The sequence below is a fragment of the Acinonyx jubatus genome, chromosome B2, assembly GCF_027475565.1.
Source record: "Acinonyx jubatus isolate Ajub_Pintada_27869175 chromosome B2, VMU_Ajub_asm_v1.0, whole genome shotgun sequence".
In the NCBI taxonomy this organism is placed as follows: domain Eukaryota; kingdom Metazoa; phylum Chordata; class Mammalia; order Carnivora; family Felidae; genus Acinonyx; species Acinonyx jubatus.
This window is the reverse complement of record NC_069385.1, coordinates 76,227,597-76,240,815: the sequence shown is the minus strand read 5'-3', so window position 1 is coordinate 76,240,815 and position 13,219 is coordinate 76,227,597. Positions and strand designations below refer to the sequence as shown.

Here is a 13,219-nt window from a genome sequence, read left to right as displayed (position 1 = left end):
GTTATGTGAGTCCCTTATATTAATTTTGGATGTTAATTCTTTATTAGATATGTGGTTTACAAATATTTTCTCTCATTCGATGGATTGACTTTTTGTTTTATTGATCATCTTTTACTGTGCAGTAGCTTTTTCATTTGATGTAGTCCTGGTTGTTTATTTTTGCTTTTTTTGCTTGTGCTTTAGGTTTCATATCCAAAATATCATTTCTAAGACCAATATCAAGGAGCTTTCCCCCTATGTTTCCTTCTAAGAATTTTATAGTTTCTGGCCTTATATTTAAGTCCCTAATTCAAGTTAACTTTTGTGTGTGGCATAGGATAGGGGTCTAGTTTCATTCTTTTGCATGTATATATCTAGTTTTCCTCTTTCAGTCTTGACATTGGTAACTCAGACCTCATTTCTTTTTTTTTTTTTTTTTTACTTTGGTCAGTCTTGTCATGGGTTTATCACTTTAGTTTTTTTTTTTTTAATGCAAACTTTTAGCTTTGCTGATTTGCTTTACTGTGCATATATGTTTTATCTTTAAATTCTGCATGGATGTCTTAAAAATACCATCTAAAGTCAGTAACAGGTTTTTAATAGTAATAAATACTACATTCCAAAGAGAAAGCGCTTAAAAAGAAAAGCTGAGAATTGCTGAATCAATGTGTGTAATTCTCTATTAACTGATAGATTTTCCTTTCTTTTCTTCTTTTTTATATTTTTAAATTTTTAATTTTTTTAAATGTTTTTATTTATTTTTGAGACAGAGAGAGACAGAGCATGAGCAGGGGAGGGGCAGAGAGAGAGGGAGACACAGAATCTGAAGCAGGCTCCAGGCTCCAAGCTGTTGCACAGAGCCCGATGCAGGGCTCGAACTCACGGACTCTGAGATCATGACCTGAGCTGAAGTCGGATGCTTAACCAACTGAGCCACCCAGGCGCCCCTGGATTTTCCTTCCTTAATGCAATATTTTTCTTTTATAATTCATGCCTGCTACTTTTTCAACTTTAAAATAACACAAATTTTACCTTAAGAAACATAGCTATTTTACAAAATTGCAGTATATCTGGAGGATCTGGGTGACTCAGTCGGTTGAGTGTCTGACTTCAGCTCCGGTCATTATCTCACAGACAGTGGGTTTGAGCCCTGCGTCAGAGTCTGTGCTGACAGCTGAGAGCCTGGAGCCTGCTACAAATCTGTGTCTCCCTCTCTCTCTGCCTCTTCCCTGTTTATGCTCTGGTATCTCTCTCTCTCCCTCTCTCTCTCTCTCTCTCTCTCAAAAATAAACATTAAAAAAAATAAAAAATAAATTACAGTATATCTGATTTTGTCACTGGTATGTTACATAAAAATAGTAAATTATCTCTAGAATACCACTTCTAGAAAACCATTTCTAAATATGGCAGACATTCTCACATACACATTATGGAGTAAAATTATATTGCTATTCTATAGTTGTTAAAAGCATACCTAATTTAAAAACTAAAGTTTATATTAATGTTGGGCTTTTTATTTTTCATTAAGTAATTTCTTTAATCTCAAGGTTTATGGTTTAGCATAATTACATACAAAGACTTTGTAAACTTGTATAAACTATATTTTGATAAAAAATCATCTTGCCTCTTTGGGCTTATTTTTTTAAACATGATACTGTATATGGTCGTGTTACTAAGAAGGCTAGATGTGCAGTTTGAGTACCACAAAGTCTTAAATGTGTATGTAAAGTAAAGTATGTAAAATTTTGGTAAAACAAATTTGGACCTCAGGCTGGAGAGAGATTTTAGAGCGGTGATCATTTAGGTGGCAGTTGAAGCCATGAGAATAATTGAGATCACCCAGGTACATTGTAAATAAGAAGGAAGGAAAAGGAGGACCATTCTGTGAATATTTAGTCAGTGAAGGGGAACAAGAGTCAGAGATAGAAAATGTAGCAGGAAATAGCTAACGTGGAAGCCAAAAGGGAAGAGAGTTTCAACAGAAAGTTGTGGGTGACAGTATCAAATATTACAGGCAAAGCAAATAGTAAAAGGGCTGAAAATAGAGCATAGGATCTGGCAGTTAATAGACGTTGCTGATGATAATGAGAATAGTTTCATTAGAGGGGGTAGAAGTATCCTGATCGAAGATCAGATGACAGGTGATAAATAGGGGAAAATGCATACTTTTTTTTTTTTTTAATTGAAATGGGAAGATAGGTTCAAGCCAGAATTCAGTGAAGATAAAGGATTTGGGATTTTGTTGTTGTAATTTATTCTCTTTTTAGACTCACAGATAACCACAATTGTGTTGAAAGACAAAGATGTAAGTGGAAGAAGATAGATAGAAGTTATCAGAAAGGGGGCACCTGGTTAGCTCATAGTATGCAACTCTTGATCTCTGGGTTGTCAGTTTGAGTGCCGTGTTGGGTGTAGAGATTACTTAAAAAATAAAATATTTTAAAAAAGAGAAAGAAGTTAGAAGTGTGAAAAGGAAAATGGATGAAGCAGGATTCTGGCAAAGGCCGGCATTGGGTGCTGCAGTTTATGGAGGAAGGTAGCTTTGAGGAGGCTTCAACTATAAATTTAAATCAGACTGCCTAAAATTGGAGGCAGGAATGTGGGAAACTCAGGGAGTTCTCTCTTGATGACCTCTATTTACTGTACAAACTAGGAGCAAGAGATTCTTAATTCCTTTGTTAAGCAGTCACTAAGTGCAAGAGGACTTGGTGCTAGGGACTTAGGATACAGAAACAGAAAGATAGTCATGGTACCTTGCTTTCTGATATTTACGGAATTACTTATTAGAATTAATAAAAACAGAATTACTTACTAGAATAAATAAGTATTGGGTACTATGGGAATATAAAATAGGGAGCCTAACCTAGTCTAATTAAGAGACATTCTCCTCCAGGGAATGGCTTAGGCTAATTCCTGAAAGTCTAGGAGTCAACAAAAAGGATAGAAGTAAGGGAGCAGTAATTGAACCTGTCAGAACAGCTTGTGGAAAGGCCTGGACGCTAAAAAGAGCATGGAAGGATTTAAAACAAACCTGAAAGGATTTCTTCAGTATAGCTGGAGCAGAGGGTGCAGGAGTAAAATGGGTGAGTTTATGTGAGCTGTACAGAGATATGGAGTAGCAAAATGTTAAAACTGTGTTAAACTAGACTGTATCCTAAAGGCAACAGGAAGCCAATGAAAAGTTTTACTGAGGACAGCTGCTTCAGGGCAATACTGAAGCAGTACTTGGTAAGTCATGATGACTGAGCTGTATATAATGGTGGTGTCTTCTAAGAAAAAGTGTGGTAGAGATGGAGATAATTTACAGTATTTAAAAAATATCTAGAAGAGTGACTTGGAGAGAAAACTTGGTGATTGATTATAAGTTAGAGAAGATTTTTTTTTTTAAAGGGTAAAGGATCACTTTTAAATTTATAGCTTTTTGGTCACCCAGACAGATGGTGATGCCATATTTTAAAATTGTGACATTTGAAGACTGTGAAATAGCTAGCTAGCTAGCTAGCCACTGGCTTTTGAGTCTGAAACTTAGGTGAGAAATCTGGGTTTAATGGAAGTAGAAGTCATCAATATGCAGGATATCATTTTGAGCCAATCGGTATAACTTATTATTTCATCAAAATATAAATTAAGGTTTATATACATATGTAGGTGATGAAATTTTGGGGTGATGGTGGCGTGGTCCAGAGCCGACAGCCAAGAAAGAATTCTTAAAGACATCTTTGGTGCAAAAAGGCGATTTTATTAAAGCATGGGGACGGGACCCATGGGCAGGAAGAGCTGCACTGGGGTCATGATGGGTAACTGATTATATACCTTCAGGTTGGGAGGGGGTCAGGGATAGAGTAAGTCTCGAAGGTATTTTGGATGCAAGGTCTCCAGGACCTTGAGGGGCTAGCTTTTGCTAGGGAAATGCCATTTATTACCATTTAATAAAATGTCAGTCATGAGACCCTTCAGATGGATATCAGGAGGCCATAAGCTTGGAGTATGATTGCGAGCACATATCTTGGGGCAGTTGAGATAAAGGAAGTTTCCAAAGGAATTTTTTTTTAAATTTTTTAATGTTTATTTCTTTTTGAGAGAGAGAGAGAGAGCGACAGAGTGATCAGGGGAGGAACAGAAAGAGAGGGAGACACAGAATCCAAAGCAGGCTCCAGGCTCTGAGCTGTCAGCACAGAGCCCGACGGGGGGCCCGAACTCATGAACCATGAGATCATGACCTGAGCCAAAGTGGGACACTTAACCAACTGAGCCACCCAGGTGCTCCTGAGGGATTTTTATATGTTAAAGTAGGCTTACAGGATCCTCAAGGTTGGGTTAATGTTAAGCTAAGATTCTTTTTTGCCCCTAGCAAAGCAAAGGCAACTGAGCTCCTAGAGAGAAGTCACACTGCCTGTTTCATGGATTTGTCAATGGGCTGTAGGCAATAAGGGGATTTAATGTTTCATTAGCCTTAGTTTCCCACATCACCATGGCAAGCACCCTTTCCTTTGTTCTTGGGTAGCCAGGAGTGTTCAAGGAATATCACACATATTCTACCTGGGGGAAAGGGTCTGCCAGCCTGTATTTTGCCCTCAGCTTGCCCCACTCTCCCTCATCATATGTGCATATGAATTAATATTTTGTAGTTAATGTGCTTCTCCTTACCCCCATTTATTTCTATGTTTTTAAACAGTTCTGGATTATTTCCTCTTCTTGCAAATGCTGCCATGTCTGTGAAACCAACATTGCTAAGTTTGTATGAGATATATTACCTGCCTTTGGGTAAAACACTGAAGCCTGGTCTACAAGGATTGCTAACTGGTATTCTGCCTGGCTTAGAAGAAGGATCGGAGTACTACGAGAGGTGAAATGGTGCTACTGTTGTTGCCACTAAGTGATCAAAGGCCTGGATTTGTCACCAAGTATCCTTGGATCGATAATGTTTTAACATCACAAAAATTAATTATTCTAGACCCTTGAATATATCATGTGAAGATTTCTGTAGCAAAAAATAATTATTGTAATATATCTAGTTTGTGTATTGCACTGAAAATACAGCTAAGAGCACAGACTTGGGAGATAGATGACTGGGTCCAAATCCTAGCTAAAAAGAAAGCTTTTTTAACATGGTCTGAAGTTTTTTATGTTTCCTCATCTATAAAACACACATAACACTTATTTCATTCTGTTATTATAATAATGAAATCAATCCAGTTCCTAGCACATGTAAGTCACTCAAAAAATTGTGACCCATAATTTAAAATAATACAGTATATAAGAATTTAAATTAATAAAAGAATGGGAAATTGAACCATGTGCCAACAGTTTTTAAATTCTTAGTGATGGAAAAGAGCCTAACACCAAGTACAGTGATGTTTTACTGGCTGTTGACATGATGCTCTTGATATTTTAATTTTTCAAAGAAAATGAATTAATGCATCTTGGAGCCTATTATTTCTTAGGAAGTTTATAGTTGTAGACAGCACATGATGGTGTTAACTATCTTTAATAGCTTGTTACTGATGTTCTCACCAAAAAGGAAATTATGAGTTGAGGTAGCAAACATAAAAAAGGCCAAACTTAATTTTATGAGTACACTTAATGACTTAAATTTAATTTATTCTAGCGCACTCACCAGTTACTCTATTTTATGGTGGTTTATATGTTTCTGTAATATAGTCAGACTCTAACCCTGAAAATACTAGATTACGCTCCTGAGCTACTTTGAGAAAATATAATTTTGGTCCTCAAAATTTATCATTTTCTTTTGTTAACTTTTTTACTTACTTGCTTACAGTTTTAGAAACATATGTTTTATTTCATTTAGTGTATAAGTCCATTTTATTTTAAATTTTAAATTCTAAGGGAAGCACTTAAGTTTGCTAGTTGCAATTAAAAATATAACAGTGAATAATGATTTTTAGGACTATAGTCTGTGTTTTGTCTTGTTAATGTGTTTTAGTCAGTTTGAGCTGCTGTAACAAAATTCCACAGATTGGGTAGCTAATGAACAGCAAATTTATTTGTCTGAGTTCTAAAGACTAGAAGTCATTATCTGAGTACCGGCATGGTCATATTCTGGTGAGGGCCCTCTCCCTGGTTCGTAGCTGGTGTCCTCACATAGTGGAAGGGGCTACAGAGTTCTGTGGGATTTCTTTCATAAGAACTCATGACTTATGCATCTCCCGAAGGCTCCACTTCTCCTGATGCCATCATTTTGGGAGGATAGGGTTTTTATATGACCTTTTGAGGAGGCATTCAGACCATAGCATTATGTTTTAGTAGCTTTTCAACACAAAGTATAATAAGGGGATTGATAAATGTGTTCTTTTAATCTATAGATATATTAAGGCCAGAAGGGAGTACAGTGTTAGGTTAAGTCACAGAGCAAGTAAACAGTAGAACGCATCATCAGATTCTTTTGATTCTGACTCTACTACAGTGTAATAAGTTTTTATGTATTACATTATTCTATATTTGAAACTAATCATAAGTAATTTTTGAATGCAGTCCTTAATAAAGCAATAATATATCTTTGATTTTGTTATAGGTATAATTCATTAAAGTTTTGTAAATTATAAGATGTGAGGGCGATCTGGCTGTGATATCTGTCACCCCATTGATTTGATCGCCAGGGTTGATTTAGCTGACCTGGCTCGCTAAGCAGGTGTCTCCCTCTTCCCTCACCACTCCATGTGTGCCCCTCCCAAAGCTGTGTGCTTAGTTGAAAGGGATGACCTTCCCGGATAGAGGAGTACTGTTCTTTGGTCAAGGATATATGAGTAGCTACATTCCCCTGCTAGAATCCCCAAGACACTCTCAAAGTTATTATGAGTTGCATAATACGATTTCAAAGAAAAGGAAACATTTGGAAAGTGTCCTTTAAGAATTTCATAGAAATCCAAGAGAAAATATTTTCTGCTACAGGATTACTGTTAACTAAAATGTATATGGCGGTCTGGGATGCCTGCGTGGCTCAGTCTGAGCATCTGACTCTTGATTTCGGCTCAGGTCATGATCCCACCCAGGGTCATGGGATTGAGCACCATGTCAGGCTCTGTACTAAGCATGGAGCCTGCTTAAGATTCTCTCTTTCTCTCTCTCTCAAATAAGATAAAATGAAATAAAATTAAATTAAAAATAAATAAAAATCAAACATAAATAAAAATTAAAAATAAATATGAATGGATATGGTGTTTAACAACCCACTAATGTAGATAGGACTTGGGGTGTTCTTTTTGTTGTCATTGTCTTCATTTTACAGATCAGGAAACTGAGGAAAGATTAACTGATTTCTCCAACTTACAGCTAGTAAATGGGGGAGCCAGGACTTAAATCCAGTCCTCTAAAGTATGTGCTTCTCCCAGTCTATCACATTTGTCTCCAGGGCACAGCATGTAAACTATACTGTGAATGCTTTCATACATTCCAGAAAAGAAGAATTTATTTTTAACATTGTGAAACTAAATGCTTCTCTCTTTTTTTTAATGTTTATTTCTGGGAGAAAGGGAGAGAACACAAGTTGGGGAGGAGCAGAGAGAGAGAGAGAGAGGGAGAGAAAGAATCCCAAGCAGCTCTGCACTATCAGCGCAAAGCCCGGCATGGGACTGGATCTCACAAACCATGAGATCATGACCTGAGCCGAAGTCAAGAGTTCGATGCTTAACCAGCTGAGCCACCCAGGTGCCCCCTAAATGCTTCTCTTCTTAAGCCACTCTGTTTTGTACCTCAGAACAAACACTTTGCTGGAGAAGGTTGCTGCTGCAGTGGACCAGTCTGCGTTCTACAGTGCCCTCTGGGGGAGTCTTCTCACCAGTCCTGCTGTGCGTTTACCAGGAATCACATACGTTCTCGCCCATTTGAACAGAAAGCTTTCCATGGAAGATCAACTTTATATAATTGGCAGTGATATTGAGCTAATGGTAGGTCTATATGTGGTTGCTCATTTAACATACTTCTCAAGAGCCAGGCACACTATTACAGACAGATATTGAGAATCGTGCCACAAACAAAGTTCCTATTTTCACGGAGCTTACACTTTTCAGCAAGGAAACTTAAAGACAAAATTAGTCACTAATTATTCTTTTTAAAATCTTCAAAAATTTCTTTTCATGGAAAAAGAATTGTAGGTTATATGTTATCTCCATGCGTTATTCAAGCAAATAAATGGTCCTTATTACCATCTTGCTAACTGATCAGACCACTGTTAATATAGCCACATTAATTATACCCACGCGAACCTTCTCTTCAATCATAGCTTTCATTATGGGAAAGATGGGTTTTAGATTCTGTATGGTAATTTTGCAAGCAGATCTCTAGTACCAAAGTAGATGGTAAAAAATTGTACCAAAAAAATCACATTGATTAAACTTTTTAATTTCTAGATGAAGAACAAAAGGAAACCTTTTATCTCTGTAGTGCTATCTCTGAAAACTAGCAAGGAGTAAACAACAAACCCTCAAAGGCACTTTGAAAAGTTTTTTTAAAAATTGTGATTAACCATCCCATACTTTTCTCCCATCTGATTATGAAATGACTGAGATTTTTATGCAGATTTTGGTTACATTTATTAAACTGTAATAAACATACACTGAAAATAACATCTTGTGTGTACAGTTGTATGAATTTTGACAAATGCCTACAGTCAGGTAATCAATACACTAATCAAGATAAAGAACATTTATATCACCCCACAAAGTTCTTCTGTGCCCCTTTGTGGTTACTTCTCTTACCCTGTGTTCCCAGGCCCTTGCAAACACTGGTCTGGTTTCTGTTTCTATAGTTGTGCTTTTTCTAGAACATTACATAGATGGAATCATACAATTATCAGCCATTAAGTCTGGTTTCTTTCACTTTGTATAACATTTGAGATTCATCCATGTGTTTGTATATATCAGTAGTTAGTTCCTTTACATTGCTGTGTAGTATTGTATTGTATGAATGTCCCACATTCATTCACCAGTTAACATTTGTTTCTGGTTTGGGCAGTAATGAATAAAGCTGCTATAAACAGTTGCGTACAGTTGTTTGTGTAGAAATATGTTTTTATTTCCTGGGAAAGTATTTAGGAATAGGATTCCTAAGTGGTTCATATTGTAAAGGTATGTTAACTTTTTTAAATAACAGCTTTATTAAGATATAATTCCTAGATTCCTCATGTAGTTATTTTTTTAATAGAGTTTAGGTTGAATTCTTTTATGAATGAATTTTATAAAATGACTATACCATTTTGATGCAGATTTTTAAATGTATTGTTAACATTTCCTTTTAACGAGTTAATGGAAATTTTAAACAAGTCACTTTATTTCTTTAAAAAATAAATGTCATAACTGAAAAACTATTTGTAACATATCACAGCCAAAGGACTAACTTCATTGTTATTCAAGGAGCTACTATAAATAAATAAGCAACTGTTAACAATCAAGTGGAAAAATGGATTTGAACAGATAATTTACCTAATAGAAATACAAATAAACATATGAAAAGATGCTCTATTACTTATAATAGAAATAAAAATTTACACCAGGATACCAATTGTCATACATCAGATTGGCAAAAATTAAAAAAAAAAAAAAGGCATTAGTAAACATGAAAAAACAGAAATTGTCACACATAGCTGGTGAGAATATAAATATACATAACCTTAATGGGAAGCATTCTATTCATGTTGCAAATGCATATCCCCAAGACCCAGAGATTCTACTTTAAGGGATTTATCCTATAATGTACATCTGTATATTATATATTGCACCATTATTTATAGTAGTAAATATTTACCAACAGTACTAGTGTCTATTATTAGGAGCCTATTAAAAAATTAGGATTCATCTATGAAATAGAGTATCTCTTTGACCATGAAAAAATAATGAAGCTCTTTATGTAGTGTTAAGAAAAGATCTCCAAAATATATTGTTAAAAGAGAAAAGCAAAGTTTGGGATATATGCATGTGTGTTTTTATTTACTTACATTTCAGAAAATAGTCACCAATAATACTGGTTGCATTGTAGAAAAGAAGTCGGTTGGGAGATAGATATGGGAGAGAACTTTTTGCTGTATACTCTTTTGTGTGCCTTAATTTTTTTTTAAGCCCTCATAATATATTTACCTATTTATTCAAAATAATATAAATACATTTAATTAGTGATAAGAAACTGAGAAGCAAACTTTTAGTTATTGGAAAAAATGAACCATTCCATTTGCACAGTAAATATTTCCCAATGTAACAGACAAGAGATGTTAAAGGCTCTTTTATTTCAGGTAGAAGCAGTAAGTACTTCCGTGCAGGACTCAAGTGTACTTGTACAGAGAAGCACACTGGACCTCATACTCTTCTGTTTTCCCTTCCACATGAGTCAGGTAACAACATTAATAATGATATTAACATAAGGAATTCTTTGGAAAATCCTAGATTCCTCATGTAGTTATTTTTTTAGTAGAATTTAGGTTGAATTCTTTTATAAATTTGTAAGTATAATACATAAAAAGCAAATTCCTTTTTCAAGGAGTGGAATTTTGGGGAATTTGGGGGAAAAAAGGGTTTATTGATTTGGATAAGAACATGGAAATTGAAATTTTAAAATTTCATACCTTTTAAAAAAGTTGTAACCTATGAAAAACAAAAGATAATCATTGCTAACTCTGAGTGAGGCAGGTCTCTGAGACCTAGGTTCACCTAGCTGTTATCTCTGTCATGATGTTACCTTTTCTTGGTTTGGTGATGTATGTTAGAACATTAGCAGTGTTGGCTGTTGGAAAGCCAAATATTCAGTCACTGTGACATTCTCTAGTACTTTTATTACAAATGAGAGCAGTTAACAAATCATGAGTGAAGTGTTTCACTGGTAGAACTTAATTGAATCAATGTTCTCATTTTTAAAGAAATGGTCTAAATTCTTTGGAGCTCTAAACTTTGAAAAGTTATGAGCACCAATATGTGAACATTCAGAATGGTACAACAAAAGTAATAAGATATGAAGAATTTCTACCTTGGAAAACTTTATTTCTAAAAAGTCATTAGCAGAAAAGACTATTGTTTGGGAGTTTTGTCAGAGCTGTGGTTAGTAGATAAACTGGTGGATTTTCATTATGATTTATCATACTCAGCTTTTTCTTTATTACTTTATTCAGTTTGAAATTGAGTTGTTAATAATTGGAGAATTTTATACTTCATTGCTTATATTGCCCCTAATTGGGAGACAAACTATACTCAGTTTCAATTTTTTTAAATGTTCCGTCCTTAAACCAGAAGCCTTTATTCTGTCTCTGACTTTTCACAGAAACACCTGCTGGGACATCAGTGTAGTCTGAACTTACCAGTATAGGGGTGGGCATACAGCTCACAAGGTAATAATGAGTTTGATTTGAATATGCGAAAATAACGTATATGGCTCAAAAGCTTAAAATGTCTATTATCTGGATCTTTATTGAAAAAAAAAATGTATTGACCTTTACTCTTAAACCTTCCCCATCTTTCTTCCCTTCCAGGCATTCAACATTTTTTACTCCTTCAGTGTACGATAGGTGACTCAATAAAATGTGAGGGATTAAGTCATGGTAGACTTAAACTGGGAAGAACTTAATTTGTAATCTCATTAGACCAGTGTTTCTCAACCTTTTGTTTAGCTGAGTTTCCTTCAGTACTTTCTTACTCTACCACCTCTGTATCCCTCCTAGCCAAGAAGATTTTCTCAAGCCTTCCCTTCTATAATTTGTATTATAAAAACAATAGCTACGTTTAAAGTTTAAGTACGTACCCTACCCAGAGCCAATATTTTCCACCTATTACCATACCACGTTTTTAGATTATCTGAGAGTATGGGTGAAGTTGTCATCTTTGTTCTCCATTTTCCTCTTTCCATATCTTGCATATAATTTTAAGCAAATACTGATTGTAATTGTAACTTAACAGAGCCTTTATTACCTTGTCCCATAAGTGATTACTGTTAAGAGCTTCAGCAGTTGACAGGTTATTAGACTCTTTTTACTTATTTCATGGAAAGTTGACCCTAATCTCTAACATTTATACCTTTAAGTGAGAATTGTTTTCCATATTAGAAATATGTGGTGATGTCAACAGTAAGCAAGAAGTGACTTCCAGGGCGCTTCGGTGGCTCAGTTGGTTGAGTGTCCAACTCTTGGTTTGAGCTCCAGTCATGATCTCACAGTTCCTGAGATCGAGCCCCATATGGAGCTCTGTGCTGTCAGTGCAGAGCCCGCTTGGGATTCTGTCTCTCTCTCTCTCTCTCTCTCTCTCTCTCTCTCTCTCTCCCTCTCTCTCTCTCTCTCTCTCTCTCTCTCTCTCTCTCTGTCCTCTGTCTCCCTGCCTCCAGCCCTGCACATATGCACGCTTTCTCTCTTTCAAATAAATAAATTTAAAAAAAAAAAAAAGAAGAAAAAGTAGTTACTTCTTTCTTAAGAATAGTTTTTTTTCCTCAAAATAAGATTGGGAGACATTAGTACTTTTCAAGATTTTGTAGCAGTATCTGTAATCTTCATATCTGATGTTAGATCAGCAGTTCTCAAATGCTTTGGTTTTAGGACCCTGTTTTACTCTCTAAAAATATTGAGGATCCTAAAAAAAAAATCTTTTGTTTATGGAGGTTAGATTTATCTATATCATACTAGAAATTAAAACTGACAGATTTTTAAATATTTACTAATTTACTTAAAAGCTAACAGTAACAGAGTTATCATGTTAGTATAGATAACATTTTATGAAAGTAGCTCTTCCAACACATTGAAATAATTAGTGAATAGAGTAGAAATTTTCCACAGATTTCTTTAATGTATGCTCTAGTATGGAACAAAATGCTCATATCTGCTTTTGCATCCAATTTGTTGTGATTTTTTTCTTTCATTTGAAGTATATGAAAAATATCTGATCTCACACTGATACGTAATTGGAATAGAGAGGAGTGTTTCAGCAGTCTTTTTGTTGTTGTTGTTGTTAAAACAACATATTCTTCTTTGATACTACACCATAACTCAATAAGTAGTGGTTTTTTAAAATGTTTATATATTTTGAGAGAGAGAGCGCGTACACGAGTGGGAGAGGTAGAGAAAATCCCAAGGAGGCTCTGTGCTGTCAGTGTGGGGCCCAACATGGGACTTGAACCCATGAAACCATGAGAGATCATGACCTGAGCTGAAATCAAGTTTCAGATGCTTAGTCAACAGAGCCACCCAAGCACCTTTCAATAAGCTGCAGTTTTTACAAAATTAGTTGCGGTATGGAATCTGAAACCATATCAATAAACT

At 35.4% G+C, this 13,219-nt stretch overlaps 1 protein-coding gene across 13 annotated transcripts in view; it reads left to right on the top strand.

The window, feature by feature from the left end:
* Positions 1-13,219, top strand: part of DOP1A (DOP1 leucine zipper like protein A) — a 109,928-nt gene that overhangs the window by 38,703 nt on the left and 58,006 nt on the right. For 11 of the 13 annotated variants that reach the window (XR_008298492.1, XM_053222517.1, XM_053222514.1 and 8 more), the window contains 3 exons: positions 4,655-4,825; positions 7,694-7,887; positions 10,224-10,318. Coding sequence is in view for 10 of the 13 variants with exons in the window: in XM_053222517.1 (XP_053078492.1) it covers positions 4,655-4,825; positions 7,694-7,887; positions 10,224-10,318 (460 nt within the window). In the remaining 3 variants the exon portion in view is untranslated. Of the gene's footprint in view, positions 1-4,654; positions 4,826-7,693; positions 7,888-10,223; positions 10,319-11,238; positions 11,306-13,219 lie in introns of those variants that run through there. The other 2 variants (XM_053222523.1, XM_053222522.1) reach the window with 1 other exon arrangement.